The following is a 24,008-nucleotide window of genomic DNA, read 5'->3' on the forward strand; positions in this document are numbered from 1 at the left end:
GCGACAATAAGATACCTGTCCAAGATTTAAGGTCTATACTTCAGAGTCTACAAGTTTACCGTGGATCAAGGAGTCGGATCCTATTTTTCGAACTGACTAAAATATTGGGGTTTGATGATAAGAGTACAAGAGAAATTTGTCGCCAGACTGACAAGCTTTCCCCAATGGGAGAAGTTTCTCAAAGTCTGATTTCCTCATTTTCATTGTATTTCATTCCTGGTTTACACATCCCAGAGGATGAGATGTTGTCTTTGTTCCGTGGTTTTCTAAAAGAAAGGCCCGGAAAATACGAAATTCTAATCAGAATGCTGTGTGATTATAAGGCTAGATGTGTGAGCAGCATGGACGTCTGTACAGGAAAGTCTGGAAATGCACATTATCTAAACGGACCAATGGATATAGTAAAGAGACTAATAAAATCCACTGAGAAATTAAGCAGCAACGCTACCACGGATCGGTACTACACTTCAGTGGAGCTTGCTGAGACTCCATGGAATGATTTTCACCTCACTCTTGTTGGCGCCCTGCGGTTGAACAGACGACACAGGCCTGAAAAGTTAAGGACTACAACTGGCCGCAGTGAACGCTCGCCCATCTTTGCATATACTGACCTTCAGACACAGAGGCTACCAGTTAGTCTCGCGTCAACTCTAGTCCGTGAGAAGACAAAGCTGATGATGCTTTTGACTTATCACTCAGAAAGGGTTATTAGTGTAGATTCAAAAAAGACTAACGTTTTTTTTTATAATTATACAAAGAGAGGCGAGGACACCGCAGACAAGATGGTAAGACATTACAGCACGAAGAGAGGAACAAGAAGATAGCCTATGTCCCTCTTTTACAGCAGCAACAAATGCATATTCAATGTCCCTTTTCAACTTTCTACATTGGAAAAAGAATTTACTAAATCGCAGAAGAGTTTTTCTCACTAATTCAGGTCTTGAGTTAATAAGGCCTCATGTAGGTAAACGGGCCCGAAATTTGTACGCGCTTCAGAAGCCAGTAATTATGGTAATGGAAAGCATGACACAACGGAACCTTAGCGTATTATGGAACCTTCACCATCGACAGCAGAGCCAGAAATACGTGCACGGTCCACCTAATGCTGCCAATAATCTGCATCTAAAAGGATCAAGTACAACAACTTGAGAATATCAACTGTTGCCTGCTCTCTGTGCCGCAAACGCGTCTATGGAAAAGAACGCAAGAAGACAGTTTTGTGTGGAAAATGTGTTTCAGAATGAGACAGTAAATTCTGTTTACTTCATGTGGTGGACTGAAATTAAATAGTTGTCTTTTATAAGAGAATACATTCATGATCGTTACTGAAAAAAATACAAAGTGAATCTTATGATTTGTTACGAGGGTGAGTCAAATGAAAACCTTAAATATTTTTTTAAATATTATTTATTGTGCATAAGTGGCACAAAGCTGTATCACTTTTCAACATAATCTCCCCCACACTTGATGCAAGTCCTCCAGCGCTTACGGAGTGCATAAATTCCTTTAGAAAAAAATTCTTTTGCTAGTCCGCGCAACCAATCATGCACCTCATTCATCAGAACGGAACTTCTTTCCTCCCATTGCGTCTTTGAGTGGTCCAAACATATGGAAATCACTTTGGGCAAGGTCTGGTGAGCCATTCCTTGCTCGCTCTCTTCGTTTCCGGTTGGCGGAAGTGAACCCAGGTTTCGTCCCCAGTAACAATTCTTGCAAGGAAGCCATCGCCTTCTCGTTCAAAGCGCCAAAGAAGTTCTTCACAAGCATCATCGCGTCGTCCTCTCATTTCAGGAGTCAGCTGCCGTGGCACCCATCTTGCAGACACTTTGTGAAACTGGAGCATATCATGCACAATGTGGTATCCTGACCCGTGACTAATCTGTAAACATGCTGCAATGTCATTCAGTGTCACTCGGCGGTTTTCCTTCACTATGGCTTCAACTGCTGCAATGTTCTGTGGAGTCACAACTCGTTGTGCCTGACCTGGACGAGGAGCATCATCCACTGAAGTCACACCATTTGCGAACTTCCTACTCCATTCGTATACTTGCTGCTGTGACAAACATGCATCGCCGTACTGAACCTTCATTCGCCGATGAATTTCAATAAGTTTCACAACTTCACTAGGCAAAAACCGAATAACAGAACGCTGTTCTTCCCTGGCGCAAGTCGCAAGTGGGGCGGCCATCTTTCTACTGATACTGCGACGGAATGTGTGCATCTGCACTATGCTGCCGCCTACAGGCCACTCTGCAAGTTGTTTGTAGCACGCTTACCAACTTACAGGATAACGGCGTGAAATTTTGATTTGTTGTTACAAATTTAAGGTTTTCATTTGACTCACCATCGTAATTTTGTCCCTATTATAATTTAATATTTTATTATCGAGTATATAAAAATAATGTCTAAGTAGTTTTATGTGTTCTCAGTAGTGTTAGAAGTAAATGAACTTGCATTATGACAAATTAAATTGCCACTTTGTTTCTGATCCTCCCCCTTCGGTATTACATGTATCAAGTTACCTTGGTAAATTTAGTATTAAATATGAACTTCTTTTATTTTGTGCGAACGATGATGAACCTAACTTTCGTAAAGGATTCAAATATAATGTTAAATACTTGTCTGTAACTGCCTCTCGCAAGGATTTATCCAATATGCGAAAAGATAGTTACAGCTGAATGCGTCATAAAACTGATGCATCATTGGAAGAATTTTTACGTGTTTCTACTCATTTTTTATATATCCTAATGAGGTGACGTAAGTGAGAACATGAACGAAAGTTACCAACCTTTGAGAAGGCGACAGTGGGAGACCTGCGTAGTGCGTATCCCAGGAGCAGACCCATGACGTAGACGGTGGCGCGATGCGTAGGCAGCGTGTACGACAGGTCGGCTGTCCGGAACAGCTGTGATACGCTGCACCGTTAAGATCATCATCAGAACATGACAGCGAGAACGCGCAGCAACTGTAGAATACTACTTACAGAACAAGAATACAAGTTACGTACAGTTGTACCATCTAGTAAGAAAAGGGGTACTAGTTAACCTAGCAAAGATGGACTTCAAGCCGCGCTTCACCTGACAGACGTACACAACTCAGAAGATAAAGTCACTGCAACAGTTGGCAGATTAATCTTGCAATTTGGTAACAGCGGTGTAAAAATACAATGATGAAGGCGCAGTTAGCTTAGCGATATACTAAGAAATGTCGTTATTGATTATGAAAGTAAGCCAACTCACTAACCAGAGAAAACTTAAGGAGGATTCCCATACGTTGATCTGAAAACCTGTCCTCCCCGAATGCGAGTCCAGTGTCTCAGCACTGCGCCAGACCCCTCACTGGGAAGGAGAAGTACGGAAAAAATTCTAAGAGCAGACTGTGGTTTGAAACATCCAAAATAAATCTTTGAAGATGTTGAGTATATCAGGAACTAAGACAAAAAGACTAACGCAAGGAGGGAAACGTAATGCGACGGCCATTCGGAAAGTAGGGTCCGATCGGTCGCAAAATGGCAATCAAAGTGAAAATCAAAAACGTTTCATTTGCAACAGTTAACTACATCTCCCAGTTACTTCTCTACATAGCTGTCGCTCCGTCAGAGGCCTTTGTATTAGCGTCGTACCAACGTTCCAATGCCCTCGTCATTGAAGGCAGCCACCTGTGCTTTCTGCCAATACTCTACACTGATCGGCAGCTTATTGCCTGTATCAAAATGTAGTCTTCAAAGCTAGCGGTTCATGTAAGCTTAGATGAAAATCAGAAGGAGGCAAGTTTGAGCAGCATTGTAGGTGACCAAACACTTCCATCGAAAACGCTGCAGGAGCGTCCTCATGGCTCTGCAGCAAGCGGCCAATAATTGTTATGAAGAACGAAATGCTTGACAGTTACGTTCTGTGGACTCCATGAAATGAGGCGAAATCTCTCACTGGCACTCATACTGGGTGGAGACAATATTTCCCAGCCGTCTTTAAGTGCTCAGTGTGCTCTCAGATTTGGAATGAGCGACGTGACGCGATCTACGGGCATACTAGAGACACTGTCCAACACATCTATGCAAAGCTCCGTCGCATTTTCAGAATAGTTTCCATTTCGTAACTGATCGGACCTTGCTTTCAGAATAGCCCCCGTCTATCGACCAGACAAAGCGACCAGCTTGCTGCACAAATACAGTAGTTACCTAATGCCGAAGTCGCAGGTACCTGTGCAGTTTTGGACGTCACAACACCCTCTCTCCCCCGCCGACCACCCAGCCATTGTCGTATGTCTGAATCGGCACCTGTCTGTTGTGGACTCATAATGTCCGACTGGAGTGAAAGAAGACGTAAAGACGCTTTTCGATTGCAGAGGTGACAAAACGACACGTCTACAAAACATGGTAACATGGTACATTAACCGCTAACGGGGAAGACAGTCAAGCAAAGGAATGCCTTTTATTATTAACCTCATTTGCTGTAGTGTGTGGTCTTTCTGCATCTTCAATTGAAGGTGTTAGTCAATGTTCGGTAACTTTGTTGACAAATTATGTCATTAGCGAGAAGAATAAGGTGAGCTTGTGTCAGATGCATCGACATGCCCATGTAGATTTCTGGTTACTTCCAGACAGTAAAGGAGACATTAGACTAGGAGACTCTAGAGCGCACACTTCACTTGGAGGTACCACAGTAGAGACACTTCAGTGACAAATTTCCCGAGACGTAGGTTTTTAGTGTCCCCATCACTAACGCTGGACGTCCTAGCTCAGGTCGCAACTGGTAGACAAGTTTTGTGCCTCGCCACCGCCCACGGACGCCACAGTCGACTCCCTGGCTTGTGCCAACGAGACAGCACGCGACACTGCAGGTCTTACGAGTTGCACAGACCATCTCTGATTGGGAGCGAATTATTGTTTTAGACCATTAAAACACTTTGTAACTGCGAATTTAAATACACTCAAGCTCTCGAAACCACATGGCAACGTTAAGGACTTAGTAGGTATTTTTCCATCGAGGTACTCATTTCCCGTCTAGCCCGGATGCAGCCGAGCGTTCGTGATGTATTCAGGCAAGTCAACTGGTGTGACTTCACAAGTTAGTTGCGGGGCCCTATTTCCCAGGAGCCCCGTCCCGAACGCTGTAGCTGCGACGCCAACAGCCCAGTCGCTATTCAATAAGTTGGTTTCATTATAGCACTCGCGTGGAAGTCCGCCTGCATAAATTCCGTTCGTCTCTTACCAAGCACTGTTAACATCCTCGTAAAGACCCTAGTGATAACAGGCTTCGTTAGTAATAATGAGAAGCGCTCAAGTATTTTGCAATAGATTTCGGTTAACTACTTAACAGCTCTGTTCCAAAACACGTTTGCTCGTGAGGATAAATGTTTGTGATACATTAATTACATTCTTGCAGCTGGCACTCCCAATCGCGTTATTTACTATGCAAATGTCACACTCAGAATGAAATAATAAACGTAACTAAATTCCGAAGCATGCGCAACTAGAGGAGACATGGGTGCCGACTATATCAAAATTAAAGAGACCTTTGGAAAAAGAAACAGAAGGATCTGTACGAAAATCAACAATTCGGATGTCAATACAGTACTAAGCAAATAAGGAAGAATTGAAAGGTGGAAGGATTATATAGAAGAGCAGCACAATGGAAATAAACTTGAAGTTAATATTGTAGAAAGGGATGAGAAAGCAGTTGAAGATGAGATGGGAGATATGATACTGTGAGAAAAATTTGACAGATCACTGAGAGATGTAAGTTGAAAGAAGGCCCCTAAAGCAGAAGATATTCCCTCAGAGTTATTGAGCTCATTGGGAGGACCAGCCGTGACAAACTATTCCAACTAGTGTGTAAGGTATATGAGACAAGTGATACACCCTCATATTTCAAGGTGAATATGACAGTCCCATTCCGGCAGATAGCAAGTGCTGACAGGTGTGAATATTATCGAACCTTCAGTTTAATAAACCATGCTTCCACAGTACTGACACGAATTATTTACAGAACAATGGAGAGACTGGTAGAAACCGATCCCATGAAGAACAGTATAGGGTCCAGAGAAACGTAGGGAAACGTGGCGCTACAAGCTGCCTTAGTAAATAGTTTAAACGAAGACAAACTTACATTTGTAGATTTTATAGACTTAGAGAAACCTATTGACAATGTTGATTCGAACACACTCTTCGGAATACTGAAGGCAGCAGGTCTAAAACATAGGGAGCGAAAGTACAACTTGTATAGAAAACAGACTACAGTTACAATAGTCTAAGGACATTAAAGGGAAGTAGTAGTTGAGAAGTGAGTGAGACAGGATGTAGCATTGTTATTCAGTCCGTACGATGAACACGCAATAAAGGAAACTAAGGTGAAATTTCGGAATGGAATGAAAGTTCAGCAAGAAGTAAAAAGTGTGTCGTTTGTCTTTGACATTGTAATTCTGTCATACACAGCAGAAGATTTGGAAGAACAGTTGAATAAAATGGATGGTGTCTTGAAAAGATGAATATCAGGAAAACCAGAACAAGTGTAATAAAATGTATTTGAGTTAAATCAGGAAATAATGAGGAAAAGATTAGGAAATGAGTTTAAAAGTAGTAGATGGGTTTTGCTCTGTGAGTGGCAGAATAACTGATGATGACCAGACTAGAGAGGATATAAATTTCAGACTACCTCGAGGAAAGCATTTCTGGAAAAAAGGAATTTGTTCACATCGAATGTAAGTTTAAGTGTTAGGAAGTCTTTTGTGGAGAGTAGCCTTGTACAGAAGTGGAGCATGAACAATAAGTACTTTAGAGAGAAAGAGAATAGAGGCTTTTGAAATGTAGTGTCACCGAAGAATGCTGAAGATTAAATGAGTAAATCGAGTAACTAATGAAGAGGTACTGAATCGAATTGGGAGAAAAGATATTTATGGAACAATTTGGGATCAGATGATGGGACACATCTTGACCTTTCAAGGAATGGGCGATTAGGTAATGGTGGGGAGTGATAAGCGTAAAAATTGTGGAGGGAGTCCAAACTGCGAATACAATAAGCAGGTTGAAACGGATGTAGGTTGCGGTAGGCGTGTAGAGATAAAGAGGATGCACAGGTTAGAGTAGTGTCGAAACCACAACAATTAAATTTCATCACTATCGTGACTAAAAAGTCATCCGGCTGGCTGTTTAAAAATAAATGTGTCTATAAAACAGACCTGATATGTCATGTACTTACTTGGCGCCAAAGTAGATGACTGTGGACAGCCGCTGTGTGTAGGTGACGTACGCCCTGAGCACGGTGGAGGCACCTGCGACGGCCGCCAGCGAGTACAGGCCGATGCGAGGCCAGCGCCACAACAAGTAAAGGAGCGGCAGGCCCGCCACGAACAGCTGCATGTCGATGCCCAGCTGGTGTGTGTGCGTCAGGCACTGCAACCGCCGTAAGGCCGGTATTACACTATCAAATTTCTTTGTCAAATATTTTTATCCAATATCTTTGTCAAAGGTATTTGATGGTGTAATAGGGAAATTTGTCAAATGTCGTCCAATATGTGATCCAATCTAGGGCCTCGCTGTAGATTTGATCAAAGAAGTCGCTTGTCTTCTGTTCACTGCAGTGTGACATGTTACCGCATGGAGCGCTAATATCTCTGCAGCATTCTGTCGTCTGTAGTGTTTTTATAAACATTGGCGGTAAATACAATTGGTGTATGCCAACAACTACAAAATTAATAGAGATGTATGAAGCTGATGAGGCGCTTTACAACGTGAGGCACGCTGAATACAAAAATGATTAAGAAGGTTGGAGACCTGACCTGACTTGACCTGACCTGACCTGACCTGACCTAACCTAACCTAACCCAACCCTCCCCTGTAGCAAGGAATCGGAGTGTTACAGTGAGCCTGTCTTCTGCAGATGTAGCAGTTCTTATGTGAATTTGTGCTTTGTGATATGAGGATACATTTCATTGAGCACATACAGAAATGTATGCTCATCCATTCTTAAGTAATTGATGTACGACTTGACGTCCTCCACTAAAAGCTCACGTAACAAGTTTTGTTGAATGCTTTTATCATGTCGTCGTAAAACCCACAGCTTCGCCCAGGTTTGTTTCCTTTTTTTCCCCGCTTCTCTTCCGCCCGTGCACACAGTGCAATTGTGGTACATGTAACTGCTGCGGTTAATAACAAGTTGTTGTCAGCCATCTTTAACTTTGGCGAAAAATATGATGACAGTGTAATACCCCTTCTAGCGCTACGTCAAAGATCTTTGTCAAATACATTTGACGGAATATCTGATTACATCTTTGATCAAATCTTTGACAAAGAAATTTGATAGTGTAATACCGGCCTAAGATCCAAACTTGCTGGCGGTCGTGGCTACAGCTGCCAGCGAATGCAGTTAGGGGCAGCTATTTCAGCTCCAATGCAACACCGAACGGCTTTGTGTAACGCACTTTGTCACAGGGTCTTTACAGTTGAGGCTTTACTAATATATGGCAGAGATGGTATAGCGGTGCGCATCCATTGCCAAATGAGGTTGCGGAGGATGTTCTACCTACAGGATAGGGCATCAAGAAACACATGAGGTTATTTGGTCGGTCTACTGATCGATGTTAGTATCACATAAATGAATACTAGAGACTGCCATTTTCAACAGTTGTTGTTAAACATGAGGTTGCGTTCTACGCAGTGTTTTTAAATTTTTATTGAAATAATCAGCAACCAGCTACACAGAAGAAGTGTTATTTCCTTACCGGACTCAGGCACCTAGCGTACTTCTTCAAAAGGTTACAATAACTGTATTATCTGCGAGTGTCGTGCAACAGTTGTAACCTTCTGAAGAAGGGCATTCGATGCTGAAATGGGTAAAGGAGTTCAAACTTCTTTTGTGCAGCTGGTTGCTGGTTATTTCAATAAACAGCAATACAGTAGCTGAAGATTGATAAAATTCTAGATTCGTAAATATTTCAGGATCTACACATTTATGCGCTACATAATACACTGACGGAAAATAGTCGCAACATCAAAAAATAATTAATGTAAAGTAAGGAAATTTTATCTGGAATACATTTCTCTAGGTATCGTATTTAAGTATTTAACATTGCAGGATCACAGGTTAATGTAATCGCGAGGTAAGCTATTCCAAATGTAAAATGCTGGTACATTAACAAGTGGCGAAAAAGCTAGAATGCTGTATTAAGCATGCATACTTGCATGCATTGTGTTGTACTGGTGCCGGATGTCAGTTTGAGGGATGCAGTTCCATGCCTCTTGCACTTGGTCGGTCAGTACAGGGACGGTTAATTCTGGTTGTAAATGACGCTGGAATTGGCCTCCGATGATGTCCCGTATGTGTTCGATTGGAGACAGATCTGATGATGGAGAAGACCAAGGCAATATGTCGATACTCTGTAGCGCATGTTGGGTTACAACCCTGGCATGTGGGCGACCATTATCCGTTCGAAAACACCAAAAAATGTTAAAATATTTGTGAAATCTTATGGGACTTAACTGCTAAGGTCATCAGTCCCTAAGCTTACACATTACTTAACCTAAGTTATCCTAAGGACAAATACACACACCTGTGCCCAAGGGAGGACTCGAACCTCCGCCGAGACCAGCCGCACAGTCCATGACTGCAGCGCCCTAGACCGCTCGGCTAATCCCGCGCGGCAGAAAACACCTCCCGGAATGAATGACAGCACAACAGCTCCAATCACCAGGTTGATGTACAGATCTACAGTCGTGGCGCGTGGGACAACCGAGTGAGTGCTCCTGCTACCAGACGAAATCGTACCCCAGACCACAACTCCAAGCATAGGTCCAGTCGTCTACACGCAGACATGCTGGATGGAAGTCCTCAATTGGCGTCTTCCTGACTAACAAAAGGTCATCACTGGCAGTGAGGCAGAACCAGCTTTAACTAGAAAATACAAGAGACCTCCACTCTGTCCTTGAGCTCCCGTTTTACATCTCTGGTGGTTTGGCGTCAGTAGAATGCACCCTACAGAGCGTCTGGCCCAGAGCTGTCCTTGAAGTGACCGGTTTGTAACAGAGCACTGCGTCACTGTGGTGCCTACTGCTGCAGAAACTGCTGCTGCAGACATAGTTACGATGCGCCACAGCCATACGCCGAACACGACGGTTTTCCCTCTGACAAGGGGAGGCCACGACGTTTGGAACGCGGATTTACTGCAAACTTCGTACACTCGTAGAACGCCATGAGGACAACAAAATGTGTAAGCAGTAGCGGGTACTTCTCAAGCGTTATTGAGGAACTCGTAAGATAATTTTGGTCGTCAAATATATACCTGCGCGTGGCCCCTTTTACCATGAAGCTGCGGCAGCCGAATGGTTAGCGTTCAAATCCCGTAATCGCTGGATCGAGTCCCGACGGTCAGTTTTTTTTTTCTTCAAAACAGTCATTTTCTTTACTATTTATATTACAGTTGATATAATGGGAAAAATACGTGTAATCGGATGAACTTTTATTAAACTTACAATGTTATTTGGCAATCTACAAATTTTTATTATCGCAAATAATATAATATTCATAACTTTATGTTTTCCATGTTTCGACGAAAAATACCATCCTGCAACTTGTACTTGTAATGTCGAAAGCGACGATTAAATGAACATCTTCCGAAAGCCATGTGTGCCGGTCAACACTTGTAGGTAACATGTAGTTTCGGGCTCCTTCCAGGTATAAGGGATTTCTCAGATCACGGACAAGCATACATTTTCAGTATCACTTTATGCGTTTGGTCGTTTACTAGTCGATAGTTATGAATAATATATTATTTGTGATAATAAAAATTTGTAGACAGCCAAATAACATTGTAAATTTAATAAAAGTCCATCCAATTACACGTAGTTTTCCCCTTATATCAGACAGCCGGTGTGGTCGTGCGGTTAAAGGCGCTTCAGTCTGGAACCGCGTGACCGCTACGGTCGCAGGTTCGAATCCTGCCTCTGGCATGGATGTGTGTGATGTCCTTAGGTTAGTTAGGTTTAATTAGTTCTAAGTTCTAGGCGACTGATGACCTCAGAAGTTAAGTCGCATAGTGCTCAGAGCCATTTTGAACCCATTATATCAATTGTAATATAAATAGTAAAGGGAATGACTGTGTTGAAAATAAAAAAAGAAACTGACGAACAGGACTTGATCCATCGATTCAGCGATTACGGGGGTTGAACGCTAACCAATTTTTTTTAAATCTGATTTTGTTCGTTTTCGTTTGTTGTATCTTTTCGGCGCGGACGTCGAAAGACACCCGTTTCACTTCGTTGTTGATCCATTAACTCAGTTTTTTTTTTCATTACAGAGGGTAGCTGACCCTCTTTTTTTTCATTTTGTTCGTTATTGATCGTTGTGATTGGTCGTTGCGGACATCGTAAGACATCCTGTTCAAGTTCGGTGGTTGATCCTTCCACTCAGTTTTTTATTACAGAAGCCAACCGGCTCTCTGACCGAACACGCTGAGCTACCGTGCCGGCTGACCCTCAGACCGAACACGCTGAGCTACCGTGCCGGCGGCCACTCGGCTGCCGCCGCTTCATGGTAAAACTGGTTACGTGCATGTATATATTTGACGAACAAAATTATCTTGCGATTTTCTCAATAACGCTTGAGAAGTACGCGCTTCTGCTTACACATTTTGTTGTCCTCATGGAGTACTACGAGTGTACGAAGTCTGCAGTAAATCCGCGTTCCAAACGTCGTGGTCTCCCCTTGTGAGTAGTGCCGCATGATCGTCCGGAGCCCAGTCTTCTAGCGACAGCACATTCTCGTGACCAGCGAACCTGCAGTCATATACAGTGGCTACCTTCCTCCTAAGAAGGAACATCCAACTTCTCGCAGTCCTATTGCACGACCTCGTTCAAACTTAGTGAGGTGTTGATGATAGCGTCTTTGTCGCCTTAAAGCTATTCTTGACTAACATCAGCTCACCATAGACATTCTCAAAGGTCACTAACGCTCACGACCATTAAAGGCCGTATTTAAAGCAAGCCTGATTTGCGTCGTTCTAGTGACGCTACTGGCGTGAAATTTGAATAGACATCATCTTTCACACGTATAAACACACCGTCCACTATCGTTTACGTCGCACAACTCCTCCTTTTGGTTGCGATTTTTTTTCGTCGGTATATATACTGTTCGGAATATATTGGTGATTCTTCGGGTGCAGAATTGTATGGTGCATAAAATGCTACATATTTTTAGAACTATTTATATGGCAAGTGGACAGTCTGCTGCAACAGTAGTCGGAACCGCATGTGACGTCACGACACGAGAGCAGAGGACGCCAGGCAGTAATACGTCGAGCAGTAACACGCGCCGCGTGCCGGCCCGCAGAGTCCCAGCACAGACCGGCGGAGTCTAGTAAAGTCCCACGCAACTAACGCGGGCCGAGAGAGCGTTTGTCGCCGGCCCGGAGCCCAGGGCTCGGCGCGCTTTTAAGCGGCGCCGGTGATTCTAATTTGCGCTCTCGACATCGGTCTGTGTTGCCTCCGCAGCGCGTCGGGGCCAAAAGATTTCATTACGCGACTCCAGCAGAACATTTCCGTAACTCGAGCGCGGCTCCAGAACACTGAGCCGGCTCCAGGAATTAGAGGGCGTATTAAGGCGTGTAATTGCTCGCGCGCCCGCTATAATATTGCACTCAAACAGCGGCTTTGTGCAGAGGAACGGGTTAAGGGGGCAGGGATGGGTGGGGGAGGGGGGAGGTGGGAGCGAAAGAGAAAGGGGGTGGGGGGTGGAACAGCGGCCAGCATCCGCTTAGCACACACAGCGGCCAACTCCGCCCCCACTGACGCCACGAACAAGCGCCAAATGGCGTCCGCTCTCCATCTGGGTGGAGCGGAGCCCAGCGATTTACACTGCAGGCGCGCACCCGCTTTTTGGGTCTGAATGTCTGTCTCATCCTCGTTGAAGTGGACGTGAGACTGCTGTTCCGCAAAAGCGTAAACTGCTGCAAAACTTTGAAATTTGCGTTGCAGACATCACACCTATGCTTACATTATCATTTTTTTAATTTATCGGTATTTCAATATCCCTCATACAGACATCAACGTAAATAAATCATAATTACGAGAGGGTACTGAAAAATAAAGACCCTGAATCGTTTATGAGAAAACTTTCAACGTTCTTTAAATAAAACAGACGTTATTAACATTGAACATTGTGATATTCCTGGCTGAGTAGCCGAGAGCGCTAATCCGCTGCCTCTTGGACTCGGGTAGGCGCGCCGGGCCCGGATCGAATCCGCCCGGCGGATTAAGGACGAGGGCCGGTATGCCGGCCAGCCTGGATGTGGTTTTTAGGCGGTTTTCCACATCCCGCTAGGTGAATACCTGGCTGGTCCCCAAGTTCCGCCTCACTTAAACGACTCACAGACATTTGAAAACGTTCGCACTATTTCATGACTTACAACAGACGCAGACAGCTGGGGTACACTACTTCCGTTCCGGGGGGTTTGGGGTGGCGTCAGGAAGGGCATCCGGCAACCCTCTGCAATTAACACTCTCAAATCCGTAATAACAAAGCCGAACCCGCGTTGGACGGGACAAAGGACCCGAGAAAGAAAGAAAGAAAGATTGTGATATTCCTCGCTGTGGCCGCCGGTATTTTATTTTGCTAGAAGCTCACCTTGATGCAGCTTGATACACGTGAAGTACAAATGGTACAAAAGTGGAATGAGGTACAAGCGACAGGTGGTACAGTATGTATCGATCCCGTGGGAGAGTCCACCAATTGCACTGAACTTGCTTCTGATTGGTTGGCACGTTCAGGTGCTAGGCGCCAAAACTCCTAACTTCTCTTATTAATTATTTATAAATTTCAGCCCCGAGTTGCATAAGCAAATAAACTTTACCTAGGTTTCGGCTATAATAATGTAGCCTTCTTCAGAAGTGTCACAATATAAAATTAAAATTAAAACATGCCGGATATTGACCTTGTCAAACTTAAAATGTTAGTACTACACTACATAGTCGTAAGACTGCGTCACTTCTACTAACGTTTTGCCGATAGGCCACACAAACAGGCCAGACAGGTGGGTCGCTGTCGCTGAGTCGTAACTGGGCGCCGCGGGCACCGACGCAGCGAGCTCAGCTGGTGGTCGCGCGCATGCGCGTGCAGAGTAATACTGACTTAAAACAAGTAAATGTTATTCCTGCCGATTCCACACACCCCCAAGCCCACAAAATGGCCGTTTTCTTACAGACAGTGAGAAAGGTAGAGTGCGATGTGAGAGATTGGTCAATAAAATGAGTTGAGATACACTACTGGCCATTAAAATTACTACACCAAGAAGAACTGCAGATGATAAACGGGTATTCATTGGACAAATATATTATACTAGAACTGACATGTGATTACATTTTCACGCAGTTTGGGTGCATAGATCCTGAGAAATCAGTACCCAGAACAACCACGGCCTTGATACGCCTGGGCATTGAGGCAAACAGAACTTGGATGGCGTGTACAGGTACAGCTGCCCATGCAGCTTCAACGCGATACCACAGTTCATCAAGAGTAGTGACTGGCGTATTGCGACGAGCCAGTTGCTCGGCCACCATTGACCAGACGTTTTCAATTGGTGACAGATCTGGAGAATGTGCTGGCCAGGGCAGGAGTCGAACATTTTCTGTATCCAGAATGGCCCGTACAGGACCTGCAACATGCGGTCGTGCATTATCCTGCTGAAATGTAGGGTTTCACAGGGATCGAATGAAGGGTAGAGCCACGGGTCGTAACACATCTCAAATGTAACGTCCACTGTTCAAATTCCCGTCAATGCGACCAAGAGGTGACCGAGACGTGTAACCAATGGCACCCCATACCATCATGCCGGGTGATACGCCAGTATGGCGATGACGAATACACGCTTCCAATGTGCGTTCACCACGATGTCGCCAAACACGGATGCGACCATCGTGATGCTGTAAACAGAACCTGGATTCATCCAAAAGAATGACGTTATGCCATTCGTCCACCCAGGTTCATCGCTGAGTACACCATCGCAGACGCTTCTGTCTGTGACGCAGCGTCAAGGGTAATCGCAGCCATGGTCTCCGAGTTGATAGTCCATGCTGCTGCAAACGTCGTCGAACTGTTCGTGCAGATGGTTGTTGTCTTGCAAACGTCCCCATCTGTTGACTCAGGCATCGAGACGTGGCTGCACGATCCGTTACATCCATGCGGATAAGATGTCTGTCATCTCGACTGCTAGTGATACGAGGCCGTTGGGATCCAGCACGGCGTTCCGTATTACCCTCCTGAACCCACCGATTCCATATTCTGCTAACAGTCATTGGATCTCCACCAACGCGAGCAGCAATGTCGCGATACGATAAACCGCAACCGGGATAGGCTACAATCCGACCTTTATCAAAGTCGGAAACGTGATGGTACACATTTCTGCTCCTTACACGAGGCGTAACGTTTCACCAGACAACGCCGGTCAACTGCTGTTTGTGTATGAGAAATCGGTTGGAAACTTTCCTCATGGCAGCACGTTGTAGGTGTCGCCACCGGCGCCAACCTTGTGTGAATGCTCTGAAAAGCTAATCATTTGCATATCAGAGCATCTTCTTCCTGTCGGTTAAATTTCGCGTCCATAGCACATCATCTTCGTGGTGTAGCAATTTTAGTGGCCAGTAGTGTAAATATGAACTTGCATGTGTGTCCGTGTGTGTGTGTATGTGCATGTGTGTGTGTGTGTGTGTGTGTGTGTGTGTGTGTGTGTGTGTGTGTGTTTTTATCATAGATTTTGGTTTTTGTGTCGTGCATCTTATTTTTGAGATATTTTTCCAGTAGCTCTTCCGAATGTTATTACGTACACTAAACACTTCAGTTTCAGTTCTCTATTAAGATCTAGCAGATGAAAACGAAACTTCACACTATATCTACAGTGACGGAAAAAATCGCATGACCAAAAACTAATTAAGGGAGAATAATTGAATTTTGGGAATACAGTTGTGTAGGTAACATATGTAAGTGATTAACACTGCATAGCCTCAGGTTAAGGTAAGCGCAAGATACAGCATTGCAAATACGAGATTCTGGTACAGTAATAGCCAATGTAACCGCCAGAATGTCGAATGCAAGCACGCAAATACGCATGCATAGTGATTTACAGGTGCCGAATGACAGTTCGTGGAATAGAATTCCATGCCTGCTGCACTTGGTCGCTCAATACAGGGACGGGTAATGTTTTTTGTGAATGACGCTGGAGTTGTGGTCCGATGATGTCCCACATGTGCTCCCTTGAAGACTGATCCGGTGATCGAGCAGGCCAAGGCAACAGTGGTATGTGTGTGAGCATTATCCCGTGGAAAACAACACTACATGCGTGGGGTAATCACGAGAGTGCTCCTGCTTTGTGACCGAGCGGTTCTAGCCGCTTCAGTCTGGAACCGCGCTGCTGCTACGGTCGCAGGTTCGAATTCTGCCTCGGGCATGGATGTGTGTGATCTCCTTAGGTTTAAGTAATTCTACGTCTAGGGGACTGATGACCTTAGATGTTAAGTCCCATTGTGCTTAGAGCCATTTGAACCAATTTTGCTCCTGCTCTCATACGAAATCGCACCCCAGACCATAAATCCAGGTGTATCTCCAGTGTGTCGAGCATGCAAACAGGTTAGTTGCAGGGCCTCAACTGGCCTCCTAATCAACAAGCGGCCATCACTGGCACCGAGACAGAACCAGCTTTCATTAGAAAACACAATAGAGCTCCCGGTTGACACCACAGAAGTAGCAAATGGCGGCGGTTTTGGGCAGTGGAATGCACGCTGCAGGGCATCTGGCTCGGAACTGTCCTTGCAATTACCGGTTCGTAACAGTTCGTTGTGTCACTGTGCTGACAACTACTACTCAAATTGCTGCTGCAGATACAGTACGATGCGGCATAGCCATACGCCGAACACGATGGCCTTCCCTGTCGGTAGTGCCACGTGGCGTACCAGAGTCCGGTCTTCACACAACCGTACGTACTCGTCACCACCGTACAGTGCCTCCATTCCAAGAAAGGAAGGAAGATTTGATTTAACGTCCCGTCGACATCGTGTACATTACAGATGGAGCACAACATGAGATGGCGTCAAGGATGAGGAAGGAAATCGGCCTTTCCCTTTCAACGGAACCATCCCGGCATTTGCCTGGTGCGATTTAGGGAAATCAAGGAATACCTATATCTGAATGGCCGGAAGTGGGTTTGAACCGTCGTCCTCCTGAACGCAAGTCCAATGTGTCAAAAACTGCGCCACCTCGCTTGGTGGCTACATTCCAGCCAAGTCTTTCTGCAATATCGCAGAAGGAATCCAGCTTCTTGTAGCCCTGTTATACGATCTTGTTCATTGAGATGTTGATAATGGTGTCCCTCGCGCCTTAAAAGCATTCTTGACCAACAACTCACCACGTACAATCCCAAAGGTAACTTACGCTCACGACCGTTACAGCGTGTATTTATAGCAAACCTCACTTGCATTCTCATGGTGGCACTACTAGCTCCACTCTTACGAGACTGGCGCGAAATTTAATAGTCGTAACCGTTCACATGTAGAAACACGCACACCAACATTCCTTTATGACACAAATCTCTTTCTTGATGTTGCGATTTTTTCCCGTTACTGTATTTAAATTTTAGTCCACTGCTATCTCAGCCTCTTTATTCAATGACACATGGACAAGACCTGATATTCCGTCCTCCGTCCTTTTTCCATAATTTGTTCCGCAGTCACTTCACCCCAAGGAAGCTAGATAGAACCGTTACTGATTACAGTATTTATAAACTGATCTATTGCATAACTTAGGAAGATCATGAGTCTGTTTTTGGATGATGCAGTTGTCTATAAGACAGCGTCCACGTCAGAGGACTAGTGAGTTGTAGAAAAACCTGCAGAGGATCAGTTATTGATGCACAGACTGGTAGTTGACCCTGAAGGTAAATAGATGCTATCTACTGCTCATAAATAGGCGAAGAAGTTTACTACGGTAAGTTTACACTATTGATGACAAGTCACTAGAAGCAGCATCTACTGTAAAATTTTTGTTAGTAACCATCTGGAATGACCTAAGGTGGAATGACTACATAAAACATAATGTAGGGAAAGCAGAAACCGGGTTGAGATTCACTGGAAGTATCTTAAAGAAATGTTCTTCAGTCACGAAAGAAGTGGGTATCAAAAAACTTCTTCGACAGATTATTCAATACCGCCCAAGAGTCTGGGGCTCTGACCTGGCTCGATTAACAGAAGAGACGGAGAGGATCAAGCTAAGAGTGGTGCGTTTCGCCACTGGATCGTTACAGGAAACAGATGGAGCTGCAGCAGCGGTCTCACGGGCCCTACACTGACGTCTAGCACCATCTGTAGGGAAATTCCGGTTTCATACTTCTACACCTGGTATATCTAGATTCAGCCTTTGCATTTTCCTTTTCAGATTTTTTAGTTTCCTTACCACGTTCAAGCTTCAGAAATTCCACGCCGCGACTCGTAGACCGCTATCCGTTCGTTGGTTATTCAGTCTTTTCTCATGGTCACGTCTCCCTTTGCAGTCCACTCCCGGAGATCCGAATGGGGGACTATTCCGGAATCTTTCGCCAATGCAGTTATCATCACGACACTTTTTGCAATTACAGGCCAAATGTCCTGTGGATACATGCTATGTGTCTTTACTGCAGTGGTTCTAATTGCCTTCACCATCTTCTGTCTTTAGGAACATTTTCCCAGCCCAAGGACAACAGAGTGCCCTGAACCTCTGTCCACTCCTCCGCTCTCTTTGATAAGGCCGTTGGCAGAATGAAGGTGATTTCTTATGCTGGAAGTCTTCTGCCACCAATGCTGATTAATACCCAAAGTTTAAGCAGTGGTGGGTTTCGAATTCGGGACTGAGGACGTTTTGATTACTAATGAAAGACCTTATCCCTACACTACAGGTGCTCAGACATACGTGTCGAAAAATACCCACAGCTACAAAACGCGAGACATTAGAGCTAACATGGACTTTTACCCCACAATCATCCTTTCCACGCTCCATTCACGAACTGAACAGGCACAGAGTGGTGATGGGGAGAGTGGAAAGGACTGCAGACAGCTGTTCCTCAAGTACCTTCCAGTATACACCGTTAGGTGGTTGCGGAGTATAGATATACATATCTTGACAAACAGCAAATTATTTCCTTTAATGATCCATGTAAAGCAGTTTATAAAAAGCTAACTCTAATTTTAGGTGATCAGCGCCGTCTCTCGTGCGCTTGTAACTAGATATGCGCCAGACACTATTTTTTTAAATCTCTAGAGAATTGTTCGTCATACTGCGGCTCGCGGTCCGCATGCGGTCCGAATCGAATTTTCGCGCAGTCAGCGTTTCTCAGTCGTATTTTATAATAACAAGCATCTGGCAACTAACATCCAAATCTAGGAACATCAACTATCATTAACAGCTTCTTAGGAATGTAGTTTACTCGCTCAGTAACAAAGAAAAATAGTTACACTGACAGTAACATTTTAAGATCTGATCAACTGACGTCTCTGAATTCGGCAATGAGTTGAGTAAAGCTTGCCACTTACCTCAGGGGCCGAGAGGTAAATAGCGCGGCCACTGCGTGTAAGGACGTAGGAGAGGAAATGTTTTGTTGTTTGTCTTCCAGTACTGACAACTCACAGGTGTGTGCTCTTCGTACCAGTCAGATGCTATGGTATTAATTTTGACACAGAAGTAACCTGGATTCGTTAATAACTATTATAGAGATGGTCATCTTCAAATGCAGTACAATTTATAACAAGGAATACGAAATCCAATAAAGGCTGTTGTAATACAGGTTGAGACAAAAAGGATTTCCAACTTTGGAATGATATGGAAATTTATTGAGGTAACCTACAAAATTGGTAGATCTGTCATTCTGTAGCAAATAACCTCAAGTTTGATTCACCTAGTGCATCAGTACCTCATTCCGCCACCAGGAGCACCAGTGAACTGCACAGTTATATATGGCTGCTTTCACTTGCGCGGAGCATGCTCACTGTGTTTTGGTTTGATGAAACGAACTCTGCAACAACTGCTCGGCGTAAATTTCCCAGCGAATACGCTAAAGAACCTCCAACAAAGCGTACAATTTACTCTTGGCAAATAATTTTGTGGAGACAGGTTACTCACTGCGACATGATAAATCACCAAGTCACCCGCGTGTTGATGAGTATGTCGAACAGCTTAGGGAGAGCTTTGCCCGCAGCTCACAAAAATCAACGTGATTTGCGTCTCGCGAGAGTGGCATTCCACAAAAGATTGTTTGGTGAGTACTGCTTAGAAGTTTTTACATGAAACCATACAGAGTCACGATGGCACAGCATATCAGTGATGCAGATGAGGTTCCTCGTGAGGCATTCTGTGCAGAAATTTTGCATCGGATGAAGGACGACAGGACATTCCTAAACACAATAATCTTGAATGATGAGTAAACATTTCATATCAGTGACTTGGTGAACACCAACAACTGCAGAATATGGGGCAGCGACAATCCATATTCAACGTTCGTAACAGCCCCAGAGTTTTGTGCTCTTAGCCATTTTTTTCTTCTAGGAGGAAACTGTTACTAGTATTTTGTATCTAGATATGCTTGAAAAGTTTTAAATTCCACAGATCGATAAAGATAAGATGGGATGCTTTACCACCAGCAAGACGGAGCACCACCTCATTTCCTCGCGGAAGTTCGAGGCTTCCGTGGAAGGCCAATCGCATGGCCATCTCGTTCTCCAGGCTTCACTCCACTGGATTTCTTTCTCTGTGGTTTCATTAAAGACCGTGTGGATGTTCCTCCCCTAGCAAACAATTTAGCCTACGTGAAAAACACAAAAAAACCAGCAACATTTCGACAGGCAATTGCAGCCTCGTAACTTCTGACTCACTGACGTTGGCAGCAGTCTGAAACATAGAACAGTCGACACGAGACACCAAGCGTTCTGAATGGTGACAGCTCCACGATCAGTGGTTGGGGGCACTCATTCAACTTATCGCGCTTTTATTACAGTAGTTTACTGGGAAATCAAAACTTTTTAATTTATATAGCTTACCAATAAATATTAAGGTCGGTGCATATGCACCCCACAGTGCATCCCTACAATGTCAATATTGGCTCTTGATCAAAAACGTTTGACGACCACTACTGTAGAATATTTGGTACTATTCAAAACCAGCAACACACCATTTACTTTCGGCACAGTGTGACCAGAGTCAGACTCACCATGTCGGGGAAGCCGTAGTAATTATGCACGAAGAGGAAGTTCCTCCACATGTGTCTCCTGCAGAGCTCGGCGTGCTGTCCCAGCAGCGGCTTCCACAGGGGTCCGGAGCCGAGCCGCGGCAGCACGTACGTGCTCACCAGTATGGTCGCCACCAGGTTGGGCAGCAGCCTGCGAGCAATGTGTTACTGTACTTGGTTCATCTTCTGTTACCGTTAATTCTACACGTCCCACCTAAGTGAGGAATGACGTGTCGTGGGACGAAATTAAACGTCACCCATCCACCAGTGTCAGCCCAGTTTGCAGGTGAATATAAGTTTAATTTAGTTTTGTTTATGTATTTTTCTTAATATTTGTAACAGCTGTGAATTATCTAAAAGTTTTGTATTTTTTTATGTTTCATGTACGGAGAGGGCGGCGCAACGAACGGAGACAGCATCTTCGCTGCCGCGACCAGAGAGGAAATTGCTGGCCGCAATACGTCGCGGGTCGACAGCAAAGGAGCAACAGAAGATCCTGGAACCGAGTTGTTGCGTCGTGCTTCTAAAAATTAAAAATGAATTTCTTTGTACTCTTTTTGTGCAACAATGACGTCATAGAGAGCTTAGTCTTATTGAAAAGTCAGTCCTAGTTTGTCAACGGTCAAGTTCACATCTGTATGTGTAGGAAGCTAATAAAATAGTGGATGCTACTAAAGTTGAAACACGTGTTCTGAGGATTTATTTATGAAGAATTATGTGAACGGATTAATAATATATTTGACAAGATTATTGAATTCTGACAGCGTTCATCGAAACTTTGAATCTCAAAGGTTTATTCAATGTGTGATTCTGATATCGATTAAATCAAGATAACGTGTGTCAATATAATTTCTGAGGAGAAACAAACGAAATTTAAATCGAAAAAGTTTACGAAAACCAATTGGCCCAAGTGATGTAATTCTTTGCATACGACTCAACTGATGTTTTACAGTTTCGTTCAAGAACCTTTCTATGACAATTTAAAAAGAATATAAATCATTTTGAAGTGGGTTGTAACGGACGTAGGTGACGAAGTCTGCACATGGTCATATATCAAACGAAAATCGGTTATAAAAAACTTACGTCGTTACGCTACACCGTGGCGACCTTAGAAACAGGACTTGTGTGCAACTAAGGCACACAGGTACGAAACAAAACATCAGGAGTCCTTCGGAAGTCAACGCGAGTTTTCGTGGAGCCTTCACCAGCCAGCGGCGACTTCGCGGGTGTGGGCATCTGACGGAGCGCAGCCAAGCAGTAGGGTCACGCAGTTGTTCCACGAGAAGGCGCATCTGTTGGGCAGCAGCTGAACGCTGCAAACCCCGACAACCTTTTTTCTCCCTAAACTAATAGGCCCAGTACGTCAGCTGCGGGGCGTTCCTCCGGCTGGTATTAGAGGTGTTGCTGAGGGCTTCGCCTGTCTACGGCGGTGCCGGGCGTGGTTGCACGTCTCCGGTGTTCGACTCAGCGTCCTGCCGGTTGCGGAAACGGGGTCGCATCTCAGCGGCTGCATCGACGGCTGTTACATCTGCAGCCCATAGCAGCACACCGATCATCGGGAACTACAAACTAAAATATTAGTGTCCGGTGAGTTTGTTTCAAGTTGGAAGTGGAGTGTTGTACATAGGGAGTGTGCTTTTACAGGATTGTTGATTACAAGTCTGCGTGTGTAACTAGTTAATATCTTACAATAATGTCGGGAAGTGAAATGTCAGACGAAGAGCAGTCTATATCCGATAGGAGCATGAGATCCCTTTTTAGGGCAATCGCTAAATTAAATCAATCTAACGAAGAATCTACTGCTAGATTAAAAGGGGAGCTAAAAAAATCTATAGACAGGTTACAGGAACATCTTAATGAAACCAGTCGAGAATTAAGTGATAAAACAGAGGCTTCTAAAGTTGAAATGCAGGAAAAATTAGTAGGACTTAGTAATAAGATTGCGGATAATTGTAAAAGGTTAGAAGAACATATCCAGGAATCGCGTGAGGAAAAAGCTCGCATGCGAAATGATATTACTGACTTAACCAAGAGACTAGATAATGTCAATGTCTTAGTTGTAAATGAAATAGGGAAAAATAACGATAAGTTACGAGATGAATTTTCTATGCAAACAGAAACTGTTCGTAGAGAATTATTAGAATCTATTAAAGAGGTCTCTACCAAACCTGTAGAGATTTCTTCAATAGATAATGTAGAATTAGAGACATTAACTCATCAAGTAGAAAAAGATCATACTGAAATAGAAAACATGAAATTTTTAATTACTGAAATATGCCGTAACCTTGAGACTGCCAAAGATAATAACATTGACGTAGGTACAGAGCGTTCACATCGTGAACACAGTGAAGAATCGATATTAGCTAACCGCGTATCCAATACAGAAATGAGAATACAGAAAATTACTAAACGGTTATCGGGATTAGATAATAATGAAAACATTTCAAGTAGTAGAAGCAATAATGTAATCAGAGACAACAGTCGCATCGTTTTTGCTAGCTTGGACGACAACAATCCAAATAAAGAAATCATGGCAAGCAAATCCGACGCAACTCCGTCTCTGCAATCTAAACAAAATCCAACTATGTCTCTCGCAGAATGTTTGGATGATATAACGACAAATTCAAATGTAACAAGTCGATTTCCTGTATTCAAACCAGGAGGCGAACTTCACCCTATAATCTTTATAAAAGCTTTTGAAACTTCATTATCTCCTAAATGGAGTAATGAGAAACGGATTCAATTTGTAATAGGACATTTAGAAGCAGAAGCTGCGGAATGGG

General features: G+C 44.1%; 1 protein-coding gene across 1 annotated transcript in view; it reads right to left on the reverse strand.

Annotated features, from left to right (window-relative positions):
- The window catches only part of LOC124805617 (regulator of hypoxia-inducible factor 1-like), a 228,996-nt gene that overhangs the window by 88,384 nt on the left and 116,604 nt on the right, over window positions 1–24,008 (reverse strand). Inside the window, exons 8-10 of the mRNA XM_047266184.1 lie at window positions 21,208–21,376; window positions 7,197–7,390; window positions 2,789–2,915 (exon numbers count right to left, since the gene is read on the reverse strand). Of these exons, the coding sequence (XP_047122140.1) occupies window positions 2,789–2,915; window positions 7,197–7,390; window positions 21,208–21,376 (490 nt within the window). The remainder of the gene's footprint in view (window positions 1–2,788; window positions 2,916–7,196; window positions 7,391–21,207; window positions 21,377–24,008) is intronic.

The sequence above is a fragment of the Schistocerca piceifrons genome, chromosome 7 (genome assembly GCF_021461385.2).
Source record: "Schistocerca piceifrons isolate TAMUIC-IGC-003096 chromosome 7, iqSchPice1.1, whole genome shotgun sequence".
NCBI classification, from domain to species: Eukaryota; Metazoa; Arthropoda; class Insecta; order Orthoptera; family Acrididae; genus Schistocerca; species Schistocerca piceifrons.